Source organism: Pempheris klunzingeri, chromosome 13 (assembly GCF_042242105.1).
Source record: "Pempheris klunzingeri isolate RE-2024b chromosome 13, fPemKlu1.hap1, whole genome shotgun sequence".
Lineage (NCBI taxonomy): Eukaryota > Metazoa > Chordata > Actinopteri > Acropomatiformes > Pempheridae > Pempheris > Pempheris klunzingeri.
This window is the reverse complement of record NC_092024.1, coordinates 4,607,902-4,635,838: the sequence shown is the minus strand read 5'-3', so window position 1 is coordinate 4,635,838 and position 27,937 is coordinate 4,607,902. Positions and strand designations below refer to the sequence as shown.

The 27,937-nt window shown below is 46.1% G+C and overlaps 1 protein-coding gene across 1 annotated transcript; it reads right to left on the bottom strand.

Moving 5' to 3' along the window:
* On the bottom strand, nt 1–26,889 carry setd3 (SET domain containing 3, actin histidine methyltransferase). The gene is made up of 13 exons (XM_070842270.1): nt 26,852–26,889; nt 19,070–19,188; nt 18,176–18,268; nt 17,824–17,972; nt 17,458–17,530; nt 16,892–17,148; nt 9,290–9,348; nt 7,613–7,727; nt 7,247–7,321; nt 6,431–6,597; nt 4,392–4,477; nt 1,995–2,155; nt 1–1,711 (listed from the first exon to the last, which is right to left on the bottom strand). Exons 2-13 carry the CDS (start codon nt 19,170–19,172, stop codon nt 1,238–1,240), a joined length of 1,812 nt encoding a protein of 603 aa, XP_070698371.1. The 5' UTR covers nt 19,173–19,188; nt 26,852–26,889; the 3' UTR covers nt 1–1,237.
* Nucleotides 26,890–27,937: the final 1,048 nt, after the last annotated feature.

Here is a 27,937-nt window from a genome sequence, read left to right as displayed (position 1 = left end):
ACACATCAGAAAAATGAACACCGGAAAAGACATCAGAGTCAAAAGAACTACCTAAAAGGAGAGAGACCATCTTTGTGAAAAATGTATCTGACGTGTTCATTGATTTTCTAGTTTGGCCCAAGTCCCATCTACTAACATGTTGTCCCTCTTTCTATACAGTCTGTGGTCTCATCTCATTATCTCACCGGTTACAAAAGACAATGAGGCGAGACAATGAGTTCACCTGGAAGTAGCCATGGCTCAGTTTCTATAGTAAGCTCAAACAACCTAACTGATAGGAATTGCACATTTTCCCTCCAGTGAGCGTCAGAGTCTCAGCCCAACAGACTCAAAGGGAAGAGCCCACTGATGCTGCTCATGTCTTTTTCCATACAAAAAGGCTCCTGTTGTCAAACTCACATGGGCCTTCGTAAACTGGTGTGTTACTGAGTCCTCAGGGCTGTGTATATATATATATATATATATATATATATATGGCTTTCTCAGGGGCGACAACAGTCATCACTGCAATGGAAACTTAAAAATGACATTCATACAGATGCTTTTTAAAACACGGACTAAAACTCAATCATTTCAGGAGGACAGCAACTACATAATGACACAAAATGTACAGTTTGATGTAAAAAAAAAAAAAAAAGAAAAAATACAGAAGCATTTTCTGTTTCCTTCAGTTATTCAGCCTGAAATGATTTGAAGCTGAGGAAGGGGCTCGAGGGCGGTGATGCTCTGAACTCAGCAGCACAGCTAAATGCACTAGAGAATATGATTGTCAACTCAAAACAAACGGGACATATATGGAGACAAACTGCAGTAATAAAACATCCAATTCACAAGAAGAGATTTTGGCTTTGTGGAAATAACATTCACCTAACTCCATTTTGTTTTTTCTTCTTCACCTAACTATCTGCTCAAACCAGTTGGTGGTGCCCCCCCCCCCTGCTTTCTTTCTAAGTTGTAGGCCTCGACATGTCTCAATGCAAACCTATGTTTCACGCTTCAAACAAAAGCTAATTTTCCTCAAATCCTTTTCAGCACGGAAGGCTGAAGGAAATGGTGGCAGCATTTTTTTAAACAAGTTCTGCAGCAGTCACCTACAAAAAGCCACGCTGGATGAACCAACAGTCAGAAAAGTTCTGCCACTTTGAATCAAAATGTTTTCGGCTTTTATGTTTCTGAGTCACTTAAAAGACACAAAAATCAATAAATAACATGGGCTGTGGCAGTAAGTGGATTGTACTTATTCACTGTTCTCTTTGGGACCATCTTCAGTTCGACTGGCACTTCGGCTAGCCACTTCCCTTTGGTCTATCTGGGTTGAACTTCCAATCGAGTCCAAAGCTGAATGCACATCTTTGTTGACTCTCTCCTGCAGCACCACTCCATTGGCCTCCATATCTATCCCATACACAGCCTTCTGCCCATTCAGGAGCTGCTCCTCCACCGGGATCTCCTGGCCTTCCTCCACCTTCTCCAGCTTGTGCAGGATAATAGGAAGCTTTGCATCTGTGTCATTGTTCTCCAGCAAAGCAATATCGCTTTCCTCGTAGCAGGGCAACGGGGCGCCCTCCTCCAGCTTCTTCTCAAAGTGCAGACGTTTGGTCCGTCCACTGGCCAACACCTTGTCCAGGATCTGCTTCTCGGCCAGGCGGAGCTGGATGGCCACGCGAGAATGGAAGGATAGATCAGGTTTCTCAAGCATGGCGCGGTCTTCCTACAGGAGACCAGACCAGGAGTGAAGAGGTAAAGAAAAGGGTCAGAAAGAGGAAGGGAAAGACGCAGAAGAGGGTCAGAAAATTCATCTTCACACAATCAATTCCCAATCCAACAATAATGCCTTCGATGGTGGCCATTTGGGGGGGGGGGGGGGGATTCAAACCACCTCTGGCTTGAGACACCCCTTTGTACGAACTAGTTCCTTTAAACTATACTCAAGCCGTGACAACCTCTGCTGTCAGACACAACTTTCAACATAACTTCCGCTCTAGCCAACTGACCTCTGAGGTGGTCTTGTAAGTCTTGAGCAGAAGAGCAGCTCGGGTCTCAAGGAAAGTCCACAACTTGATCTCGTTGTCCCAGCTGACTGGGAACTCGCTGTTGCCCAGGGTGAAGATCTTATTGATGGCACGATCCCCGAGCAGGTAGTCCTTCAGTTCCTCTGAAAACAAACTAAATGTTAGCATCTCTTCCAACCCGAGCCCAAATGTATACAATTATAGAAGAAATATATATTTACAGTTGCACTTATATTATTCTACTCCCATTGCAAATTAGGTGTATTGGCAAAATTTGCAAACCTTCAGCTGTGTTCAATGAACAACTCAAACAAGACCATTAAAAATAGCTCAACACAACTAATATTACATGAGTTTTCTCCAGAGTCAACACAAAATGCCACTTTTGATGACTACTGCAAAATTATTCAACCTCTTTTTGACAAGCATCTAATGTTCTAGGATTTGCGTGCTGCAACCGCCTTCTTCAAATCCCACCAGAGGTTTTCTATGTGATTCAAGTCAGGTGACTGTGACAGCCAGTCTAGTATCTTCCTGGACTTTTTCTGAAGCCAAACCTCGGTGGACTTTGAGGGATCATTGTCCTGTTGGAAGGTTGCCATGCTCTAGCTTCCTCACAGATGGCCTGGTGTTTTCTCCAAAGATTTCCTGATACTTGATTGAATCCATCTTTCCCTCCAAACGCTGCAGGTTTCTAGTGCCAGAGGAAGCAAAGCAGCCCCAGAGCATCCTAGAGGAAGATTATGCTTCCAGCAGTATCTCTAGGAACATTCAGTGCCTTTGCTATATTTTTGTATCCTTTTCCTTGTTCAAGCACGGCGATGATCTCCTCCCTTAACTCTAGCCAGTCCTGGTATTTGATGTGTTCTATCTCAAGCACACCTCATGCAACTAATGAGGCCCTTGATTAGTTGCAATCAGGTGTGCATGAGAGAACACATTTGCAAGTGCAGTGCTCTTCTGAGGGATTTTGTTCAGGGGGTTGAATAATTTTGAGTAGCATTCGTGTTGAAGTTGGAGAAACCAGCTGTAATATTAGTAAAGTTGAGATATTTGAGATATTAGTTGAGTTATTTGTTTGTTGTTCATTGAACACAGCTGACAGTTTGTACATTTTGACAATACACCTAATTTGCAATGGGAGTTATAAAAAAAATATAATTTTGGGTGCGACTGTTGATGCACTCGTTTGCTGTCAGCAGACATTTTCATGGGGGCAAAGTTTTGAAGCTGATCCCAATCAGATCCATGGAGAACATGGATGGTCAGAAAACTGACATGCACATATTGACTTTCTAACATAACAGACAAACATCCGATTTGGTCTCAATAACTCTCAGAGCTGACAGAAGTACCCCCTGGTACTAAACATATTAGATCTGAGACCCATAACAACAGAGATGAGATCCTGCCTGAACCAAATGAGAACAACTGCTGCAACAACAACAAATTTCCCCAACCCGGCATCCACAAAGGTTTATCTTATCTTGTTAAGCTGTGCAACCCAACAGCAAGGACAAGTTTGTGAGATGCTCCATGTCGCGCTGCATGCATAAGACAGTTCTGGAGTAGTTGGATGGACGATGGTTCCAAATTGGCAAAATAGCCAGCCACAGCTTTCACGGTCTTATTGTTTGACATGGAGATGAAACCAGTGAAGAAGACATCAAAGTGTGGGATTGTCCCTTTACTAGTGCTCAACATTTCTTCAACAAATCCTTTTTGTGTCAAAGATGAGAAGCAGTCACATTGTTTAAGATCAACATTTCCATTTCCCTCATGATGTGGAAAAAGCTCTATTCCTCCCTCTCAACCTTCACGCTATGATCTGAGGACTTAAACACGGCTCTGTTACATGGGAGGGTGAGGGAGGCCAAACTGTGGTGCCCCGGTGCTGTGTCAACACACTCTTCCATCGCGCCACAGCTGGTAAGAAATGTCCACACGCACACAGATCCAAAGGTGTTGGGGCCATTTTAAAAATTAACATGCAGCAAAAAGTGTGAATAATATATCAAGAAGGGTCCTGAAGATGAGTCCTGTGACAGATGAGGATGCCGCCTTGTGTGGTTGGGGATTTATGACACCGGAGCCATTCTGCATACACGCCGATGAATATTGCAAACCCCCGGTGGATTGCTCCTTCCACACATCTGGTGGCCTGCCTTGATCAATTAAGCAGCTGAGGAATGGACAGGCCTTGCTCTTCCCATTGCTCCCACCCCCCCCTCCGCTGATGCGCGGAGGAAGCAGTGGCTTGACGACAGTCTCGAAGGAGCGTAGGAAACTTGAGTGTGCTACCAGGTTTGTGGCTTTGGGGGGTACACAGGGCATATCCTGCTGTAAGTGTGTGTGCAGGTGTGCGTCTGTGTGTCTTACCCTCTGTCATGCAGAAGACTCTGAGGAAGGCTAGGAGCTGGGCTGAAATGGGGGGTTCACTACAGTGCAGAGCAAAGATACAGGACCTGAAAACACAACATACAGACCAACATATCAGTACCACGTCCATAAAGACAAAAAACACCCCAGCATGTACACTGTTCATACAGAAAACACCAGGTCATGAGAGAGTTCATGTTAATACTATACTACAGATTTTGTACAAAATCTGTGAGTACAAACACAAAAACTAGATCTTACGTGGAATCGCACCAAAATGATGTGCTGTTGTTTTTGCATTTTAAATGATATATTCATTCCATGTGCAGAAAGCTTCATTCACAATGTTCTCAGTGGCCCTCCGTTTCCACTCTTCTTTCTCGTTTGCTTGAGTGTATTCATCAGCTTTTTTCTATAAAAACTCTTTTCTGGGAGTTGTGGAGTGACTGTTTGTGTCAATGATGATGTTAATAAATGGATGACAGACGTGAGAGATAACACAGGGGCAAAATTGAGCTGATAACACGGTAGGTTTCTCCTATACTCTGTACAATCAAACGGGAGGAAAAAAGGAATCTGCACAAGCGTTTGTGTGTATTTGTGGTCGTCACCCCACCACCCCACATCTTCACCACCATACTCGAGTGCACACTGCTTTAGTTGCTGAGTAAAACAGCTCAGCTGTAGGTTCAGGACCTCTTCAGAATAATGAGAGAGGCCACACTGACACATCAATGGTGACATTAAGAATCCAGCTTGTGTCTTTGGACCTGCATACTTGAAGAAATTTGTTTCTTAAACCAACAAATTATGGTTACTGTTGTTGCTGTCTCTTCCCCCTGGGGTGCAGGGATCTTTCCAAAAGGAACACCACATCAAATGCTTTCATTTTCACACACAACGCAATAACAGACGAGGACACCTCCTCCACCTGCACGTCATCCCATTCCATCACACCTCCCTCTTGTCCGCCTGTCTGTCTGTGATCACAGTATATTTGTGTTGCTGTTTGAAGTGTTTCTCCGAGTGGAGAAAGTCAGCAACATGATGGGAAATATATGAAACAAGTGTGGTCCAGGACTCAGCAGAATCCATTCCACATCATAACATTACACTCGGAGGTAATTTGAGCAAGGACAATATTTTCTCCCTATTTCAGCAAGTGATCGATGAGGTGATTGGTAGCACAGGGTCGACATTATTACAGCACACAAACACTTTAGAGCTGCCTCCCCGCTGCTCCTATTAAATTATCCCTTTGTCCACTGCTTCTGCTATATGGGGGAGTTAACTGTTTGCAGGAAACGCTGCACTTGCATGTTTGTCCCGTGTGTTTAAAGGTTTCATAGATGTAGGAAGAAGAGCCAATTACAAAGTTGGAAATGAACAGTCAAACGTGCTCGCTTATCAGACTGCTGAGGGAAGAAAGCAGAGGCAAAAGGAAAACGAGTGTGTTGATAGCAGCTCAACATCTCAGTGAGGCCCGACGCTCAGTCACACGCAGCGTCCTTTGAAAATGATCTACGAGCATATCTGTCACCTAAATAGAGCACCCCGGCAACAACGGGGACTGTTTCATTTAATTTCCACTGTTGAGATTTAGACTGTCATCAATAAGAGATTAAAAGGCGTCTGATTAAAAATGCTGCATAAAATGAAGGGGCTAATGATAAAATGATTAAGCTTCTTGGTGATGAAAGTGTTGGGGTGGATAGTGAATTGATGCTCGGTGGGGTGGGAGAGGAAAAAAAAAAAAAGAAACCTGCTGCAACATTTATATTATGTCTTTCAATTACGCCAAAGGGGGCCTAATTGGTGGAAATATCTGCTGTTGGCAGACAAAAGTGCACCGAGGCTATATGAAAGGTGCATGGAGTTAGTCAGGAGCCCGAAGCTCTCTTTGACCCATATTAAAAGCTTTACAGTGAAATGTTTCCAGCCTACTTCAGTCACTGACGCAGGCACACACACGCACACACACACACACACACACACACAGAGCAGGATGGCTGCTGAACAGGGATGGGAGTTGGACGTACGCTGGGATGCCAGCTCGGGCCAGCACTTCAGCCTTCATGGCATACAGACGTTCGCTCTTACTGACACCCAGCTTAATCTTCACTCGGTCGTGGGCGTTGTCTTGGAAGAAGAAGCCGTTGTGGATGACGAACTCGGCATTGGATCTTGTGCCGTAGAAGATGTAGATCTGCAGGAGAAGAAATCGTCAGCGCCGTGATCACCGCCTGTCTGACTGTACGACACGCAGCACTTTAACCTTTGGACCGCACGCTGCCACTGCCTTTATTTACCGGCTCATCACACTGTCGGTGCCTGTGTTCACCGGTATTAGCTGTCAGCTAAGGCTCAACGTCCAGCTTCAATGTCATTCTACAACATACGACATTTATCTAACTTCACACCTCCCTCTGGAGACACCGAAGACCTTATACTTCCTCCCCAACACCTAGAAACACACAGATGAGGAAAAAGTTTCTCTTAAGAAGACTTTGAAATGATTTGGATTTGCTGGCTGTGTGAGTAGAAGTTGTTGTGTGACTGGGTGGAGGCCAGCGGCAGCGCTGCAGTGCACCCTGCTCTTTGTTGAGCTTTATGACTTTATTATACATTTAAGGACACATTTCTTCTTCAGTGTTTGAATTTCACTGCCAGTAGCTTTCCAGCAGGATTCAGTGTTGCTTCGCCACAGTTTTATTCAACATTTAGACTTCAAGTTGGGAAATAAAATGGTAACATGTCAGTCTATGGGGTTCTATGACACTTGATACAAATAACTAATAATAAGACAGCGGGGAGCTGGAGGTGCAGGTCATGGGAGAGATTGAATGTCTCCTCACCTGTTCGTTCTCCTTGTAGTCCCGCAGAGCCACACATTCACAGCGATCGTCCTCCAGGTTGTAGCCAGTGGTGATCTGCAGACCAACGACAACGTTAACTGACTAAGCCCTGACCAGCTGTCAAACATCCATGTCCTCCTCTGGTAGTCTAAGCCATCCAGCGTTGCATGTGTGTGTGTGTTTATATGTGTGGAGCCACGTGTGACGGCATGGCCACAACTGTTTTCACCTCCGATTCCTTAAGCCGTGTGTCTAATGAGGACAAAAGTCAGAATTCTTGCTCGAAACTTGCCTGCCAAATTCTTCATCAGTGTACAACAACGTGTGTGTGTGTGTGTGTGTGTGTGTGTGTGTTAAAGGCATTACCAGTCCATTGGTGTGGTTACACATGTCCCAGAGGGGGATGAGCGCCAGAGTGACCCGGCTGCCGTCCTCAGTAGGGATCTGGTTCTGACGGGTCATCACTGAGGACACTGCCCACCTGTCACACACACACACACAGTCAGCCAATCACTGCTTGTTATTTACCCCCACTGACAAACTGCACAACAGCAGCTCTTGCCTCACAATGGAGAAGGACATCAACTCTAACGGGGACATTGCATCAGAGAGAGAAGGCTTGCATCAGATGAAGATGGAGGGAGAGGGAAGGAGGAGAGACGGAGGGTGGATGAGAGGGAGAGTGAACGGGAGAGAGAGGAAGATGGGGGGGGGGGGGGCACGGAGGAGGAGAAACAGAAGGAATAATTCATCAGCAGCCCACTTCCTCTCCTCCTATAACATGCATTCATTTAGCTGAGAGCTTCGGCCGTTGTCTCCATCAGTGCGCTCAGTGAGTGGAGCCACCGCTCCAATGAAGTGGGACGCACGAGAAGTCACTTCAGTAATCACTCAGCTGGTTAACCACTTTTCTTTAACTTTACATACACACACACACACTACAGTCACCTACAGTTCATCTTCAGTCAAGGCAAGAATGAAGGATTTTACCATCATCTCAAAGGGAAGACAAAAGGAGTTTGCAAAAAGAAGGCAAAGTATTTAGGGAACACTACACACACGAGGGCTCACTTCACATCATTATATCTGAAACCTTGCAGCCAAAAGAAAAAGAGCTGCACCTGTGTGGCGCAGTGCATATCGAGGCCTTTCCCGGGTGCTGCCATGGCAGCAGAGCACAGAGCGCACAGTAAGAGCACAGCAGAGCCCGCTGAGCCTGCAGCAGGGATACACCTTCACTACTGTGGCACAGCGAGGGCACTGGAGCAGGAAAGAGCGGGGTCTTCATCCTGCTGCATTCCACCCAATCATTATCCAGCCCTGATCCACACTGGGCTTCACCACACTGAAACATGCTGAAGAGTGTGTACTCTCACACACACACACACAGTCAGTGAACGAGCAGCAGACGCTCTGATCAATGTGTGGAACGACAGTTTGGGTAACACCAGCCTCTCTTCCACAGGAGAGAGGGAGGAAGAGAGAGTAACGGCTAGAAGAAACAAAGACTTTGTTATCCACTGTGAAACAGGAGACGTTCACACAGAAATTCGTCTTCTTAGTTGTCCAAAATACAAAGACCCTTCCTGAAGACTCGTTCAGATCCTTCTAGGACATGACGATACGACAGGAGAGCTGGCAGGAGAAGATGTCTTCACGGGAACATACTTTTAAACGCATTATATTTTGTTCCTTTTATCTCACTTTATTATTTAAATGGTAAATGTCTGTATTTGTCTAGCACCTTTCTAGTCATTTCGACTACACGACATCCTCATTCACCCATTCACACGTCATTCATGCAGGAGGAATCCAAGTTGGAGGAGACTGTTCTTTCAACCAGGTTCAGGGTCTGGGGTCCAAGGACACTTCAACATGCACGGACTTAGAGTCGGGGATCGAACCGGCGACCTTCCAATTGAGGGACGACCCACTCTACCTCTGAGCAACAGTCACCCCCAACATTTCCTGTTTTCTGTTGCTGTTTTCTATTTACTGAGAGAGAGAGAGACACACACACACCACACACACACACACACTGACCTGTAGTCATCAAATGTGAAGCTGTCCTTCAGGGGCAGTTTGCTGGCGGCCGGATGAGTCTGGGGATGAGGAAGAAGGTGGACGACAGGAAAAAGGGAGAGAGGAGGAAAAAACACAAATCAGAATGAGGACTTTGATTATGCAGGGATGCTGAAGGGGGGCTGCCTAACAAGAAGGCCTGGGACTAGGGGGCCACCGCTGGGCTGCACATGTATGTGTGTGAGTGTGTGTGGTCCATAAGAGCAGTGTGACACTCACCCCCCCCTCATACATCACTGTCAGCTTAATTTGTTGTGGCCAGCAGCCATCATAAATCTGCCTCATCAATTTGGGCCTGAAACAGGGTGGGTGTGTGTGTGTGTGTGTGTGTGTGTCGAGTTTCTCCATTTAAAGCCACAGCCACCACCAAGCAAAGACAGACAGACAGACACAGTGACACAGACAGAGAGACATAGTGAGACAGAGACACAGACACAGTGAGACAGACAGACAGACACAGTGAGACACAGTGAGACTGACAGACAGACACAGTGAGACAGACAGACAGACATCTAAACTCAAGTGTATACACACTTCCATTCAAATCAGCAAAAAGCCAAGAGCTGAACCTGGGAACGCCCCCCCAGTCAGCTGATAGTGAAACTACCCAGAGGACCTTTACAGAACACCAGAGAAAGAAAAGAAAAAGCCAAAGCAGACTGAAGTGCTAACAGACTCCGAACAGAGAACAAGAAGTGTCTCCTCTGTCAGAGACACAGCTCCAGACCACACAGGCTCAGTGAGCAGCTCCGGCTGACTCCGGCCGTCCTCTAGCCAATTTAGTGGTTGCATCCCAGAGGGACAGCCTGAAAATAGACAGATTCAAGTTGCGCGCTTGTTGTTGAGGGGCTATCTGTTGTTAGGAGAGGTGACAGGATACACTGCTAACATGTTCACCATTTCAACTTTACAATCTGATCATACGCGATGCTGCATTTCGTGCTTTACAGCAATAAAACAATGCAGCTTTAGGTTGGGAGCAGGGACCGGTGAAAACACTCTCTCTCTCTACAAAGTTTGAGAAACCTAAAAGAGATGTGAGATTTAAATAGCAGCTGCTGACCAACGGTTTAATGCAAGACATGGCCAAAGTCAGAGCATCCTCTCATGGGACTGAGACAACAACCCTCATGTCTGTCCAACAAGCACCACTTTTCAGGGGCCGTCCACTACAACAACTCTCCTACTTCACCGTCAAACCTCCTTTCACAATCATCAACGTCAGTGAAACACACACACAGGATTGTGTGTGTGTGTTTGGTTTGACTCTCTCCTATCAGAGGGGGAGGAGAGGGAGGAGGAGAGCCCGAGAAACAAATGGACCAGGTCAATATTAGCTCATTGAAGATGTATTACTATTACCCTACACGTTGGACAATACATGGCATGAAACTAAAAGAGAGAGGAGCCACAGTGTATGTGACAGGTTCTATGAAGTCGAGGGTCATGATTTTCCAATATTTGTTAGATTATAATATAGTAATAGTTTATACAACTATCGTTTTGTTTTAAGAAGTATGTTTTTCCTTCGTTTTTGCCAGGGCCTGGTAGTCCTCCTGTCGGGGGTAGTAGATTGATCGTCTCTGATTTTTCGTTGCTTAGGCAGCCTGAGTCTCATTTCATGCAGCTGATCTTCCCAGCCAGAAGCAGCCTTAAGTACTAGCTGGGTTAGCTTAGCCAGGGAGGGTCTTTTCTCAGAATCTGAGGTCTCTAGACATTTGTTTATGCTGATAAGACATTGAAAAGTGCATCTTGCTGAATATGTCCCCTTTAAAAAGTTCAAAAATCAATTACCAGAATCACCAGAATGTGAAGACATATCAGTAGTGACATTATGTCAAAGGCGCCCATGTTCTGTGTTGCAGAGACTGAAGGTAGCGCATTAACCGGCTAACCCCTGCCTATCCAAGGGGGTGGGGAGGAAGGGTGTAGTGGCCACTGTGGAGTGCCCAGTGAAGAGCACCCAGTGGGTTACCCAGCGTGGAAAGGTATCCAGTCTGTGCCTCTACTTCCTGTCTACTTCCCTCAAAGCATTATTGAAACTGCAGTTACAAAACTTGGAGCATGACTATACTCCAAGGAGAAGCAGGACAAAGAAAGACAATTGTCTCCAATAACAATTAAAGTGACTGTGAATCTACTGTTAGCGATGCAGATGATGTGTGAGTGTTCAATATGTTGTGTAGGTGGAAGCACAGAAAACTCAGAGAAGAGAGAGAGACCCTGACAAGCAGACATGTTCAGTTACAGTTTCACTGAGGGACCTGCAGGAGCTCGACACATGGGGGTAAGCGTCAGCTGGAAGGACTATGCCCACACACACTACACACACACACTGCACTCTGAGCTCTTGACGCATTAGCATCCAAAGACAAGGGTCATCCATCATGTGCCACTGTGGAGGGGAGGGAGTGTGTGAGTGTGTGTGAGTGTGTGTGAGTGTGTGTGTGTGTGTGTGTGTGTGTGTGTGTGTGTGTGTGTGTTGGAAGGGGCTGAAGGTATGGAAGAAGGACAGATATTTGGGTGGTGTTTCCCATTGTGAAGACTGCTAATTGGTTGAATGTGGGTGTCCAGCCAGATCCAAGATTAGAGGCGCCGGTGAGGGGAAATTGATGATTTCTAGGTGTGATTTTTTGGAAATCGGAAACCGAAAAAGGGGTCTCTTGCGTATGCTGTGCCACAACATTCCATGGCGTCCTTAGAACTCAACATGGGTGTAGATTCTGACTACATCATTTGGACAGAAAACCAGGTAATATGCAGGTGGAGCCCGAGGTCAGTTCAAGGTAGAATGGAGATCTATCCACTGGTTCACACCTCTTATGACACTTATGAGCTCATGAGATCAACTCAATGCTCCAGTCACACACTTGTCTTGTACAACAAAGGCAGTTCACTCTGATTTCACAATTTCCTTCCTAATCAACCACGATAATAAGTTCAGAGAGCGAAAACTTTCAGTAAAAACTCAAGTGCAGTTAGAGTACGTAACAGAGATCACAAGCAACGACATGAATGTAGTCATTGCTTTGCTTTTAGAAAATGCTTAAACTGTAAAAATACCAGCGCTCACAGCAAACTACAAGCTGCAGCAATTAGCTTGACTGAAATGATGAAACTAGTGCATCAAAAAAAAAAAAACAAGAAAAGAAAAACAGAAAGAGCAGTCTCTTTATGCACCCTCATGGCAGTGGATGTCTGCTTATCAGCAGTATTTGTTAAACCCATTACAGGTGCAGCCTTAAGTGGGGGTTAAAATGGAGATTTACATGGCAGCAAGTATCTTCCAGTCAGTCTCCTGCCTGTAACAGACTGAGGTGATTCATTTATCTCCAGGATTGGAAACAGCAGCCTCTCTCTGCTGCATTGCTCGCTCCAAGCGGGGAAGGCCATCGCACAAGATGCTGAGCGGGTGGCGAGTTTCTGAGGTGACACAGACTGAGCACAGAGTTATTTCTTCCCCCCCCCGAGCTGATTTCACTTCTGCAGTGTGTTACTGCTGATGGCTGCTCCGCTGACGTTACTCTGTCTGTGAGTGATGGTGTGCAAAGTGCGTCTTCACATTCGTTTCACAAAAGGTATGTTATTTAGTCATCAAAGTAAAATATGCAGCAACCGCTGCTTTCTTGAGGGTGAATTACCAGATGACACTAGCGTGTGCACGCTGTAGATTGTCCCAGTGCTGCAAGTGCATTGCAGTTGATGTCGACCTTTTTTGTTCCTTCAACGTCGCTTATTCACAAACGTTTCTAATGGATGCAGAATTGTAGGAAATCGTAGAATGTGAATGGATTTTTCACCACCCCTGGTGATTGCTCAGACATAATGATGGTCTGTGGAGCTTTAGACCACTGTAGCTGTGCTCTGGACCACTGCTTTCATGTCTGGAACTGCCACATGCACATGTAATCCCACCTGCAGCCGTCACACCTAGAGGCAGAGCAACAGTTCCACTACAAACCTTTCATTAAAACTGGGGATTGTAGTTTTCACAGTGCTGTTTGTGCACAGTTTAAACAATGAGATTCAACATAGATATAATGGCGTTTGCGTGTAGCCAGCTAGCAAGGCTAGCCGTTTCCCCCTGCTTCCAGTCTCTATGCTAAGCTTGGCTAGCCAGCTCCGTAGTGCTCACACACAATGGTGAGCTTGTCATCAGACTTCTCATCCCACTAATACACACATCTCCACTTATACGGACCCAACAACAAAAGCTGGAGTGATAGGATAGGATATGATCATACAGTGGAGGCTGGGCAGTGCTTGAATGCCACAGGCACATCTCTGTGTTTGGGGGAATGTCAGCAGTGGCTGTGCCTGTCTGTATCTGCATGTATCAGACTGTGTGGCTGAGCCTACATCCAACACTCCGGACAGACAGAGGACAGGGACGTGGGGGTGGGGGCTACAGAGAGAGAGAGAGAGATGGGGGGAGGTGAGGAAGGTACATTCAGGTCATTTCAATTCAAAGCCAATGTGACAAGCTAATTTTCCAGCCCGGTCATCTGCGGAGGAGGGAGGGAATGGAGGAGGTGGGGAGAGAGCAAGGGCCTACAGGAGGAGGGAAGACTGTGTGTGTGTGTGTGTGTGTGTGTGTGTGTTTAGAAAGGAGATGTATCAAAGATGAGGAGACAGGACATGCACACCTCCATGAGCTCTCCTCCCTCACTCTCCATTTCAAACCATGTGCATCACAGACCTACAGAGCTGTGTGTGCATGAGTGTGTGCGCCAAGAGAGCATCTCCTCTCCTGATAGACAAAGTCAAACTCAGAGCACGAGTATTATTAAATACATCCAAAGCTCACAGTTCATCCATGAAGCAGGCCGTCAGCTGTTCGCGATACAACCACAAGTCCCCATAGCTCACTGACTGGCCGCTCCTGGTTTGAACATAAGCCATGGAAAAGTCCATTTGTATTATTGGACATGAAAAGCCTGCAGGACCACAGCACATTCAGACCATGGCAGCAGCAGACCAGCGAGCCCAGGAGGGAGAGATTAAAGCTCATCCTGCTCTGGGACTGTTTCACTCACATTACGGCATTTAGATGGCTACACTCCCACCTAGTGGAGTCCGCGCAAACTGCATTGTAAAGTCATGTCCACAGACAGTAAACTTGTTTTCATACATGTTAAAAAGGCAATAAACTAATCAAACAAACGACCTGGAGCATATTCCATTGAATTTGTGTCTGAAAGACACCATTCGGCCAAATCCAGAGATCACCCCTGTTAACTAACATGAACCCATCCATTCCCCTGCCTGTATGAACAAAAGGCCTCTGTAGCTCTGGAGACAGAGACAACACGTGGTTGGAAAAATACTTCTTTGATTGCTTCTGTCAGATAACAGACAAAGTTCAGAGAGAAGGCTGTGGTGAGTTCTGATCACAGCTTAGCTTCTCGTTAATAAAGGGACACGACTGTTCCACTGTGTGGGCTCGTCTCTTATTCCTTTTGTTGGACCTCATTTTAAAAGTTCATAGCGACGGCATCCCTGTGCTTATACCCATATGGGATCCACAAAGCAATGTTGCACAAACACACAAGTAAACCACAGAACTTGGAACCAACAAGTAGCACAAGAAGACACGCGAACAGACAGAGAACAGCCCATAAGATGACGGTCAGAGGTCGGACAGATGCTCTGCTGCTGCATTTCAAACGTCTTAACACCTCAGCTGTGACTCCTGACTGCTGGTGTACCACTATTGATCACCTTAATAATAAAATGCACAGATTTACATTGCCTATTTATTACCTTTTTGTTTGCAGGGTGTCTACATGTATCAGCAAGTTGAGTCTAAGACTTTTAAAGACTATCTTATAACACTGGTCCGTTAAATTTAAGGCTAAGTTTGCAATGAAAATAAATGTGAAAATGTAGTCATACAGATACACACGCTTACACTTCAAAGTATAACTGCGGCAAAATGACAATAACTGGTTAAGTTACAGACCATTTGTCCAAATGTGTTAATTAACGTGAACAAAATGTATTTCTCCTTAATGATATTTAGCAGTACAACTGTCTTATCCTGGGTAGAAAGCCAGTTTCTCTGCTAAAGTCATTTAGAGCCCTGAAATGCTTCTGTGGTTCTGTTTTCTAATTCATACAGGACTTAAGAAACAGGTGAAGGCGTCCTGTCCGGTCAGTCGGCTGATAACCGCAGCCGAGGTCTCAGAATGGGTATCCAGACTGAAAAGGTGGGATGGGTGCATTCCTACGCTGAGCTGCTTCATCGTCAGCATCACGCTGTCACGGCTTACTGGGACACTAGCCATAGTTAAAGTTGATGAGACACCTGAGCTGTGAAAAAGCCCCAAAATCACATCCTCACATGCACTGCACCCCTGAGCGTATGCAGTCAGCGCCTGGAGCTGTATGTGACAACGCTTAAGTCCCAATCAGTTGGACTGCATGTTAAATGGACCCGCGTACAAAGTCACGGTCCTATGAATAGAGCAGGTCATTGTCCTGAGCGAGTAAGTGGGCATGTTGATGATGCTTCTATCATGTGACCAGGGCAAAAACAAGAATATAAACAAAGGTCCAAACATGCGAAGGTGAAGAACAAGGCCAGCCAGTGGAATGCTGCCCACTAATGCCACCGGTACGCCTCCATACATGTAGCTGTGATACCAGAGCAAACAGCATCATTATTATGGTTGAGTCGTAGCTTCGTCCACCATCTTCCACACGCTGTCCATTTCCACAGTATACTTTTGTGCCATGTCCTGCCTACTGCATGCTCCAGCCAGGTTCCAGGCTCCACCCCTAGCCTACACCAACAAGGAGAGTGGGACACAGACCGTCTCCTCTTGTGTTGTGTGAAAGACCTGACTCTCCAGCTGGGATGTTGTCTGGAGTCCATATGAGAGAAGGGCTGAACAGAGATAAAGGAAAGATGGACGCCCTTCAAAGTAACTTGTCATCAAATGAAACATAAAAAAGGTGCAGCTTGTTCCACCCAACCAGGTGCACCAGTATTAATAGAGACAGATGGTGCCCACACAGTTCAGGAATGATGCTAACTCAGTGAATATGTCCAATCCAGTCCAACCTCATTTAAAAAGCACATTTAAGAGCAACAGCAGTTGAGCTGTGTCTGTGTGTGTGTGTGTGTGTGTGTGTGTGTGTGTGTGTGTGTGTGTGTGTGTGTGTGTGTGTGTGTTGTTACTAGTGGTCCAGTCTGACACAAACCAAAGCCTCACATGTATGATCTGGGGAATGTAGGAACAAGAGACTGCAGCCATCAGATGAAACCACTCTCAGCACTCCGTTCATAAAGATCTCTACAGGTAGAGGTAGTCATTTTTACTGAGGACTGATGACCACTCACTCACATTCAACAGGAACTAATCATTCATTCACATTCTCACAGATAGAATTTGGGGTTGGGTGTCTTGCCCGACCATGTGAACGGGAGCAGCCTGGGATCGAAATGCCGACCTTCTGATTGGTGGACGGTCTACCTTTGAAACGCAGCTGTCCACAATAACTGCGTATTGTGTCCGAGCTGCTGAACGTACAGAGGATACATGTGCAGTGTGTGCCTACCTGTACCAGCTTGTAGAAGTAAGCATACTGGCGTGCGGTGTTCTTATACTGGCTCAGGACGTCCTGCACCGCCTGTGTGCCCAGCAGCAGCTGCACCTCATCCTGCTGGTAGAACAGAGGCGTGTCGTACTCCTGAGGGAGACTGCGGATGTACGGCAGCCAGGATGAAGAAGGGTCAGCCCGCTCACACAGCAGGTGGAGGGCCAGTGTCACGTTGCCCATGGCCTGGAGGATCCTGTCCTGGCTGTACAGAGGACCTGACACATGGGATTTACAGTCAGACACACACTGACAGTCTGTGTCGCTGCTATCATACATGTTGACCTGTGCATACAGTGGACGTGATGAAACGCTCTATTAATCTAACAAAGCATCTGGACAGGAAGGGCCCTGGCACTGATTTGGTGATGTCTTACATGTGAACAAGTCGAGGTTAGACAAAGGGTTATATGGAACCTAGACTTGTTACCAGGTAAATCCTCAACATGGACTTCACTCTGACTTCATTTGATCTCTCACGGCTTTTCCTCACAGGGGAAATGAAACTTATCATGTGAAGTGCTTACCCAGTACGGAGTTCTGAGCCGACTCTACCGTCATTAGCATCTTCCTGGGGATCCACAAGAACAGTTCCTCTGCCTGCACACACACACACACACACACAGAGTGTAAGTATGGGTCAGCATAATAAAGACATGTTGGTGGGCTTCTGCTGTCTTGTTGCAGCACCACAGGTAGCGCTGTCAGACAGACGCGGTTCTGGCTCTGACTCCGGCTCCGTTCTGGAGTCTCAGAATCTTGGTGCTTTCTGGCAAATCAGCCCGCGTTCACTGCGTTTTGCAGTTTGAACGCGCTGGCCGGTTCAAAATTGGGTTCGGGAACCGGAACCGGAGCGGAGCCCTGCTGGTGTGAAAGCCCTATGAGGAGCTCACCTTGATATCTCTGGTGGCCTGCAGGCCGTAGCCCTCCACTCCAAAGTTGGTCACTGTGAAGCCGTCACAGGACGCCCCATTTTCCTGAGCCCAGGTCATCAGATCTGGGAAGTAGTCCTCTCTGCTGCCCTCAAACACTATCGACATACCTAAACACAACCACACACACACACAAACATAGCAAAAATGAAAAAAGTAATGACCTGTCTGACATGAAATCAAATATTGCTCTCTGGATCATTCTTTAGTACTGTGGGGTTAAAAGGCAGTGATAGTGTAGTGAAGATAGTGTGTGTGTGTGTGTGTGTGTGTGTGTGTGTGTGTGTGTGTGAGCGCACACGCACACCCTCACCCTTCTGTTTCTTGCGAATCTTCTCCACCAAGCCTCTGATCTGAATGTACTCCTCCCACTCTTTACCAGCAGAGGGTGCTCCACTGCTGCATTCTGGAAAGCACAAGTTGACCTTACACACCTTGACTAGATCACTCTCCATTGACAGGCAAACACACCTTAACCACCACGTTAACCTGAAGGCACAGCAAGCAGAACTGACTCCATACAGACATATATATGTATATATATATATAAAATACACACACACACACACTACATTGGCTGCATGCACACACAGACACATTCCCACACGTGTGTTTATGGTCATCGTGGACACGGTGGAGGAAGTGATGTTCCAGATACATACAAGACAACAGTCAAGTTTCCCTCTTAAAAGATAACTTAAAATCACTGTTTTAGTGAATGTAGTCTGGTGTGTGTGCAGAGAGTGATATAACGGCTGTTTGTGGTTAAACCAAAAGGATCTTCCAGGTCTCTCTCTGTAGGGATCCTTTCCATGATGCTGTCACACACTTAGAATAACACTCTGAGCCTGTCAGTGGATCAAACAAGCACTTTTAGTGGACCTACTGTGATCAGGTGCAGTTGTCCCAAAGGATTACGTTGCAGCCCGTTTGGTGGCTGCTGGCTGAGGTGATCTACTGGACCAGTTCTAACACTTTTACTACTTACCTGTCATTCAGACACCAGGGTGTGGACAGAGAGGAAACAGGGGTAGAAACACACCACTTGTCTAAATACAGGGACCTTGGTGAAATGAGGGGGGCTCATTCCTACTGCTCTAATCAAAGATGGATTCAAGAATGACCACCGGTTGTATTTCAAGCAAAAATACTATTTGATAGCCACTGTTCGAAAAAAAAAATAAATAAAGGTTGAAGGGAAACCTACTCTGCAGCAGTTCAGAGATGAAGTTCATCATCTCCTTGGGGGAAACCACAGCGCTGGCTCCTGAACCCGACTTCTGAGTCTTCACCCGACTCTTCTTTCCCATGGTGCTGGATGGACAACTGAGAAGACACACAGTAACCACAGTTAGCATTTCATACTACAACTGAAGCACACATACTGTGTGAATTCAGGTTTTAAGGAACACACGATATCGGTTTCAGGAAACAAGTCATTATTTGTCCTCTCTGGACAGTAGCACAAGCACTGAGCCCAGAGCCTCGCTCCACCTTTTCCTTCTGTCTTGATGTTTCTGCCAATAAGCCATTTTGCAGTTATGTGGAATAACAAAACAACAATACGTGATCTGGGAGCAGCCTGTGTGTCGGACTGAAAGACAATAAGGACACTAGTGAAGTCAACATGTTGTTCAAGCAGAATACTGTGTGACTTTTCTGACTCAATAAATGGACACTTTGATTCATGGCTGGCTCTCAGTGCAGAGGGCCTGTACTGGTGATCTCTAGCACTGTGCTGATGTTGCTGAATTTGCTTCTAAAGCAACTGATGTTTGACAGATGTTACTGATTCCATCTCATCGTGTATGCGGTCATCATTTTTGAGCCCGTCACTTCACTAGTTTTTAGATCAACCTGTCAGGCACATCAGACACCAGACATGATGAGTAATGTCCGCGTAAAACACGGAAAATGACAGAACATCATTGAGCTAATCCATCATGCGTCTAGCTACTTACAGTGGTGTTGTTGTGGGAGTGGGGGTGGACAGAGGATTGGTCTCATTGTATTATAGTGGTACATTATAGCACTATAGTGGTGCTCATTACACTTAACATCACTTTGAACGTCTTACATGGGATTTTTGCACACAAATACCACATTATGATATTGTGAGACATCTGCTGCCAGCCTCAGTTGGGGCCCATCCTCCCTCCGCCATGCAGGGTGCTGCAGGGGGGACTACCAAGTGACATTAGTGGGCTGGCCGTGTACGTTGAGCCTTAAACTTTTCAGTGTCACACAGGGGCTCTTTTTCACCTGGCTGCATTACCATGGCAACTGCAAACTTAAGCTGGTCTGGACCAGATCACATTCTGAGCACTGGCTTAAATAGACTGTAAAAAGCTCCAACCCTTTATCCCACACAATATTCTGAGCTGATGGAGATGCTGAGCTGAGCCTTATACTGTTTATGCAAGTCAAGATGCAAACTTGTTGCGCTGGACATTCACAATGCCGCCAAACAAAGCCCTGCGGTTACAGTGGAGCAAACTGTGGCATCACGTTGCCACAGGAACCAACAGCTCAGATGGCCATGCAGACAATCTGTAATCTTACACTGTAGTGATGTGCTTTGCCATCAACGCAATTCAATGTGATGCAAAAGAATATGCTGCTATTCGTACGATGAGTATAGTACAGAGAGTTTGATTTAAGTTGATTTGCCTGATTCCCCTTAAGCAAGCAGCCAATCATAAACCAACTGAAAAAGTGGCACTAACACTTCACATATGTGTCTCTGCAGCTCAGTGAACTGTAATGCTGCGTCTTTTTAAACTCAAATGACACTTTCACAGCTTTCACAAACAGGCCTGTCCTCAACAGACAAAAAAAAGAAGTGGTTCGATCCCCATCCTCTAAGTCAGCATGTCAAAGTGTCCTTGGGCAAGACACTGAATGCTAACTGTGGGATGAATGTGTGTGAAAGAATAGTCCTCCAAATCAGAGTCCTCCCGTATGAATGATGTGTGAATGGATGGATGAGGATGTGATGTAAAAGTGCTTCGAGTAGTTTACAGGTGCCACACAAGTACAGACCATTTTTTCCATTTACCAATACAATAGGAAAGGAAAACACCAGAGAATGAAAAGTGTTCCAAACAAGCCTACCCTCCAACACAGCGGTGAAGAGAACAAACATTAGTGGATCAGAACAGGTTGGGGATGGAGTTCATCTGCAGTTTTAAAGCGCACACACCCGCTAACATCAGATGGAGATAAATTAATATTAATCGGATAAATCAGTTTTCACTGTTACAAAGGCACTACAAACAATCCCTACTAGCCACTAACAGATGTCCCACAGCAGGTCTTCCTCACACTGACAGGATGCTGAAGGCTCAGCAGCCTCACACCTCTGTGGATCAGGTTTTTATACTTGGTCCTGATTGGCTGCTGAGTCCGTTTACACTGCTGCTGCTGCAGCTACGCAAATAGAAAACTGATTAATCTATTGGTAATTATCACTGGTCGTATTCAATCCATAACATTCATTTCTCTATGATTAATCCAGACACCAAAGTGATGTCCTCGTGTCCTTCATTGAGGGACAGAGTCTGACCTGAATGATCTGGAGTCTGTTCAAATCTGTTGGATTCAAACAGAGCGAAAATGTCAGAGCAACAAAGCGGTTTTGTGTAAGACGCCTCTTTTATGGGAACAATGACAGGGCCTGAAGCAGCGAGCCTGGGCTAACAGCAACAGCTGCTTTCCTCTGGTGCAGCTCTGCTGCCAGCTCCTGAGCACCTGGGAATTAGAGGCTTGCCCTGAAGCTACTCCTCTCTGGTAGGGGTAATGAGTGAGTGGTAAGATCTGTATAGAGTCATAATGGTCTCATAAAACATCCAATGCACTAATAAATACAGAGTGATTTGGACCTGTATCTCTGTTTCCATATCTGTGCCGCTAATTTACAACTCCTACATTATCACTTGTTAATCAATACAAATGGCTGCATGGGTAAATAAAATTCACAGCTCAGCAACTTAGCTGAGCTGCCTATGACATTTGAAGGGATCCTTCTGAGGCCGTTTTACTGCACATAGAAAAACCCACAAGCAGGGAGGACCAAGCCAAAGCTTTCCCAGTAAACGGCAGTAATGTGACATTTATGGATGCCAACTGGCTCCTGTTAGAATTAACAGAACAAGAGGTTGTGTCAGTCAGCTAGCTGGCTATGTGCTAGCACCATTACATTTTGGGTAATGTACTTTTTATCAATGTAATGTATTGTTAGTCAGCTTAGTCATTATGAAAAGTCACTCAGAGCCATGACTTGGCAAACAGCACTGTCGAGTAAACAGCAGGAAAGATCTTTGGAGCTCTTCGCCATGTCACTTGATACATGTGGCGAGTTCCAACCAACCAACTAGCTTAGCTAAAACCAAGATTGTTTTCTGAATCATCCAAGGTGGTGGAAGCAACAAGTAGCATATTCTGTCTGCTGTATCTTAAAATGGAATAAGGGATGCCATGCCATTTATGAACCACACCTTATTTTATGTGGTCTGTACTTGTATACTAATTTTTACAATACATTCACATCCACCCATTCACACAGGAAGAATCTATGTTGGGGGAGACTATTCTTTCACACACACACACACACACACACACACAAGCAAGCAACAGCAGCAAGTTGGGGTTCAGTGCCTTGACTAGGGCATTTGGACAGCCAATCTTCTGATTGATGCTGCTCTACCTCTGAGTTAGAGGTTTCAACTGAAAGGGTTTACTGAGGATGTTAATATTTAAACACTATTTTACATTTACAGAGCGAACAGTGAAGAACTGAATCTGAGCACTGACCATCACAACCATCTGTTATGACACACATGCAGAAATAAACAGGGACAACTGCTCTTTCATGAATAACAGGGTTTATTTCACTTAGCAACACTTCTTGACAATCAATAATACTTCATTCAATAAACATCTGTCAGGTAACAACACTACACTGAGGAATACAAGCAGCTATGAGCACAAATAACTACTGTGTGTGTGTGTGTGTGTGTGTGTGTGTGTGTGTGTGTGTGTGTGTGTGTGTGTGTGTGTGTGTGTGTGTGTGTGTGTGAGAGAGAGAGAGAGGGGCAGGTGAACAGGAGGATACCAATACTATTTACCTTATATATGCTTCCTTCCTAATATTATCGGGAAGCACTCCATTAATTTCCACTGTTATGCAGATCAAACCCAATTACACTTATCAAAGCCAGATGAATCCAATCAGTTGACCAAACTCCAAGTCTGCCTTAAGGATTTAAAGTCCTGGATGAGCAGCAATTTTCTGCTGCTAAAGTCAGACAAAGCTGAAGTTATTCTGCTTGGCCGCAAACACCTTAGGGACCCCTTTTCTAACAACGTAACTACTCTGGATGGCATTACTCTGGCCTCCAGCTCCACTGTGAGGAATCTGGGAGTTATCTTTGATCAGGATTTGTCCTTTAACTCCCACATAAAACAGATTTGCAGGACTTCTACGTAATACTGCTAAAATCAGGCCCATCTTGTCTATAGATGATGCAGAAACATTTGTCGATGGATTTGTCACTTCCAAGATGGATGAGTTCAAATCGTGGTCACATCCTGGTATCGAGACACTTGTAGGTTAACCCGCAACAAGCTTCTAGCTAGGCAGCTGCTGCAGACGGTGCCACCACTGATGACTGACTACAAATGTCCTCTTCTGAAGGACTTTCTCTGACTCAGATCTGACTAAAATAGGGAGATTAACTTGACATTACTTACGTACATCTTGAGTTCTGGGTCCTCTCTGATCCGAGCAGTCGGCTTCGGCTTGGCAGCTGCAGCCGACACACTGCCCGATCTGAGGGTGGAGCTCCAGATGCTGTCTACTCACCAAGTTCACCAAGTCAATATTTGAATATTCAAAGAGTTCACAGTGACTATTGCATATAATTTTTGTTTGAAATGCACAACCCTTCCATAGGACGTCACACTATCGCCTTCTAATGGAAAGCGCCTGGTCTCATCTACATGCAGCAAAAAAACAGCCTCGGAGGGATCCACTCAAATGTCACAGGAAAATGCTAGGTTGATGAGCTGTGAATGTTATTTAACCACGCAACTGTCTGGTGGAAACAGAGATACATGTCCAAATCACTCTGCATTTATAAGTGCACTGTGTGTGACGAGTTACTAAGTGGACATTTGTTTGAGGATGTTTTAAGAGACCTGTACACACCGAAGTCAGTGTGTGTACACACACCTGGATCTGCATGAAGAGGCGGTGTTCTCCAAGATAAGAAAAAAAAATAAGATAAGAAAAATCACTTAATGTCCACATTTTTCACAGACTGGATATCCGTCCACCAGGACGCCCACAGTAATCCCACACAGCTAATTTTTTGGCAGAGGGAGGTCATGCTGTGGGCACAGTGTGTGGGGGGCAGCATTTTACTTACCCAGTGGGACTCTGTTGATTAGCAGAGGGACGTGTGGCATGGGGATATACATTTCAAACAAAAATACTATTTGACAGTCACTGTGAAGTATTCCAATATTATTCGAAATGGAAAAAAGCTTAGCAAGAGCCACAGAGATCACACTGATCCCTCTTCAGGATGGACAGACAGGAAATGGATAGAATAGGCCAACATTGTGGCTAATTGTGGATTATTGTGGCTGTGGTTTCGTTGGAACCGTCGCTGATGTTTCCGCTTCCAGCTCAATACAGTGGAGCTGAATGGAATGCTAGTTATGGTCATCGCAGCATTGGAAAAAAAAATGACATTGATAACAGCTAAACAACAACTTTTCTTTGAGCGTCCTCATTTCTCTGAATGTTACCTGTGTGCCACCGGAACCACCTCCCACCAAACATATAAACAGTGAATGGGCTGTACTTGTATGTCGCCCTTCTAGTCTTTTCAACCACTCAAAAGCGCCTTTACACTATATTCACCTTCACCCATTCACACCGCGTTCATACAGGAGGAATCTTGCTGAAAGACTGGAGGGATCAAACCTGCTCTACTACAGCCCCATATATTTCAGCCGCCCAAGTCTTAAAATCTGGATAAATAAAACATGGTTACATAGCACAAGGGGTAAGGGAGAAATGTTCTTTGGATTTTGTTAAAAAAAAAATGCTTTGTCACACTGCTCTGTGAGAGACAAACTGGTAAGTGCTCATTTTGGCACAGAGGGCCATTACAAGTGGCACGAACACAGCTCGGTTCTCTGGAAACTGTGCACCGATATAAAGCCTCGGAGACTCCGCAAAGCCTCGCCGTGCAGTGGCTAAATCTCACTGCTATTCCCTTTGTTTTTGGCTCACCATTTGTTCATTAGTATCACTGCTTATTTGGTCAGACTTATTTATTATAACACACTGCTGTACAACACTCAAGCGCCAGCCTAATATTTCACTCAGAGGAGTACAGAGCAGCGTTCGGCCCACGGCTGTCACACCAACAACATGACACCTTAAAATAGACATGGGGGTCAATTTTCACACTGACCAATTGAATTTCCTACAGGCTTTAGTACGACTAATTCAAATTCCTCCTCCCTGTGCAGCTACTAACCCCACTGGCTCTCCGACGCACACACACAAAAGGCACACAATTTCAAAATCCTGACAGTTTACCAAAGCAAAGGAAGTGGCCGAGGCCGTGTCTGGCAGTTGGGGTCTCATTCTGTCTGACAGGAAGGCCTGTCCATCTCACACCACCACCTTGTGTCACACACAGACAGCCGCCCATCAGGCAGCTGCTCTGTGACTTTGGGTAGCAGTTGTCACTGTGATCCAACACTAATCACTACAAACTTGTGCCCTGTATACACATGCAGCACTTCATGGAAACTCTCTGTCGTGTTTGCGTCACCTGATGAGATGCAGTCCAAAAGTCTCCGTCTCTGTTAGCTCTGTGTTTGGTCCCCACCTCCTCCTGAGGGAGATATCTGCTCTTAAGCTGCTAAACACTCTAAGTCCACCAGCTGCTCTCTGACTGAGCGTATCCACTGGCCAGCAGGATATCAGAGCTTTTTCACTGCAAACAGCTGCCTGCTGCTGCTGCTGCTGCTACAGAAGAGACCAGGTAAGGGCCACAACACCAAAACAACGAGCCAGAAGGGGATGCAGAGCTCCACAAAGCTGAGGGTCATAAACCTCTGTGGTTCCTTACCACGAGCGTCTCCTCTCACATTACACATTGACATGAAAATAAATGTACGTGCACCTTTAACCTTTCTGTCAGAGATATTGTCTCTGTAGCAGAATGTGCGATAGTCGAGTTTAGTTGTGCTTTGTTAGGTTTGTATGCCTCCTCAGCCACCAGTGATGGATCTGAGCCAGCTCCACTTCCCCTGTAACATCACAGGGATGCGTATCGTCACAAGCACAGACACCAAGTGTTTAACACGCCTGCACAGCCAGGGCCAGTGCTTTGTCATGGCCCTCTGGTGCCAGTCTCTGCTCCTCTGTTTGGTGCAGCTACACGTCAGTGGGACTGGTGAACACTTCTCAGTCTATTCTACAGTGGGCTAGCTTGGATCGGGGTTTAGCTCGTTTTAAATGCGCCATAAGTGAGGAATTAACGAGGTTTTATGCTCGAACGTTACTACGGGCTGTCAGCCCGCTCCCGTCGTTAGCTAGCTCCTCGGGTTATGGTTGCATGAAGTTTTTCCCATTTGGCCAGCAGCTAGCTTCACGTTACCGTCACCGAAGGCTCACACGCCCACCCGATCAGAGCCAAGAGGGCAGCGGGCCCGGGGCCCGGGGCCTGGGGCCTGGTGACGAACCCGCACACGGTTCATCCGTCTGACTGAGCGCTACGTTAGCACGCTAGCTGCTAGCTGCTAAGCTGCAAGTGACACAGGACGAGCCGGCGTTCAGAGGAGGCTACAGTGCTGGCTGGACCTGCCCGCTGAAGACCGGCTGCCTCTACACCGCCTTCACACAGAGTCACAGCGGCCAGCAGGTCACAACTTTACTACAAATCTCCCTGAGCGGCTTTCTTACCTTGTGGAGGTGGCAGCAGCAGTCAGACTCCTCTGCACCCAAACCAACCTTGGCTGAGTGGCGCGTGTGATTGGAGCGGTCGTGAGACACGCCCACACACCGACACGGGCTTCTGATTGGTCGTCGGACAGCAGCTCGCGGACCATGACTGCGACTGGTGGAGAGAGCTGATTTGACCATATATATATATATATATATATATATATATAAACGTACGTTTATTTGAAGTCCCCGCCCACCGCGCTCTGCAATTGGACACTTACTTTTAGAAAGCTTACAACGACCATAAATGGCAATGCTTGCTCTGCAGTGATTGGTTGAGAGACATGTCAGTCATGGATGTGGCTCCGGTGTCCTCCGGTGATCTGGGTTAGGATGTGGTGGCTACAGCCCGCTCAGGTACCGGCTTGTCACTCCTCACACGGGGTCCCGTAGTCAGCATGTCACAAGGTGAATGAGAGTGTGTACTGTGGGTCTGATCGGTCACCATCAGGATAAATGCCTCTGTCTTCACCACACCACAAGAAGACGTCCTGCTGGGACCAGAAGAACCCACCCACCCTGGACTTCATCAGAGCTGTGGGACAGGAAGAAGCTGGCCTGCATGGACCACATCAGACCATGCTGCCTCTGGGACGGAAAGGACCTGGCCCAGCCTGCCAGAGGGAGGGAGCTCGGTTCAGCTCTAACTAGTGGGACCACAGCTGCAGGGAGGCCACTGGCCAGCTGAAGCTACCTCCCTGATAGACAGCTTGGGGGTGGGGGCTACAGGAATAGTTTTACTACCTCCACATGTTCCACTCCTTCAGGCAGTTTCCTCCATGTGTAAGTACACAGGTGTGGGCCCCCGCAGGCTTTGTCCAGCACCATTTGGACGGTGTGTGACGACAGTGAAAATCCTCTGTGCTTTGTTGTAGTAAGATCCACGTTAGCTTCTGCATAGCAGAAGCCCCAAAAATACACATTCACACTGCTCATCACTATTCATCACAATAACAACATAACACACTTCCACTGTAAATACTGTAAATAGAACAATGGACCATTTAAATGACATTATCACAATAAATAAGTAAATAAAGTGGG

Coding starts and splice junctions, on each gene's coding strand:
- setd3 (XM_070842270.1), bottom strand. CDS start 19,172: ATGGGAAAGAAGAGTCGGGTGAAGACTCAGAAGTCGGGTTCAGGAGCC. Junction 7,728..9,289: donor TTCACATTTGATGACTACAG/GTCAGTGTGTGT, acceptor TGTGTGTGACAG/GTGGGCAGTGTCCTCAGTGA. Junction 7,322..7,612: donor GTAACCACACCAATGGACTG/GTAATGCCTTTA, acceptor GTTGGTCTGCAG/ATCACCACTGGCTACAACCT.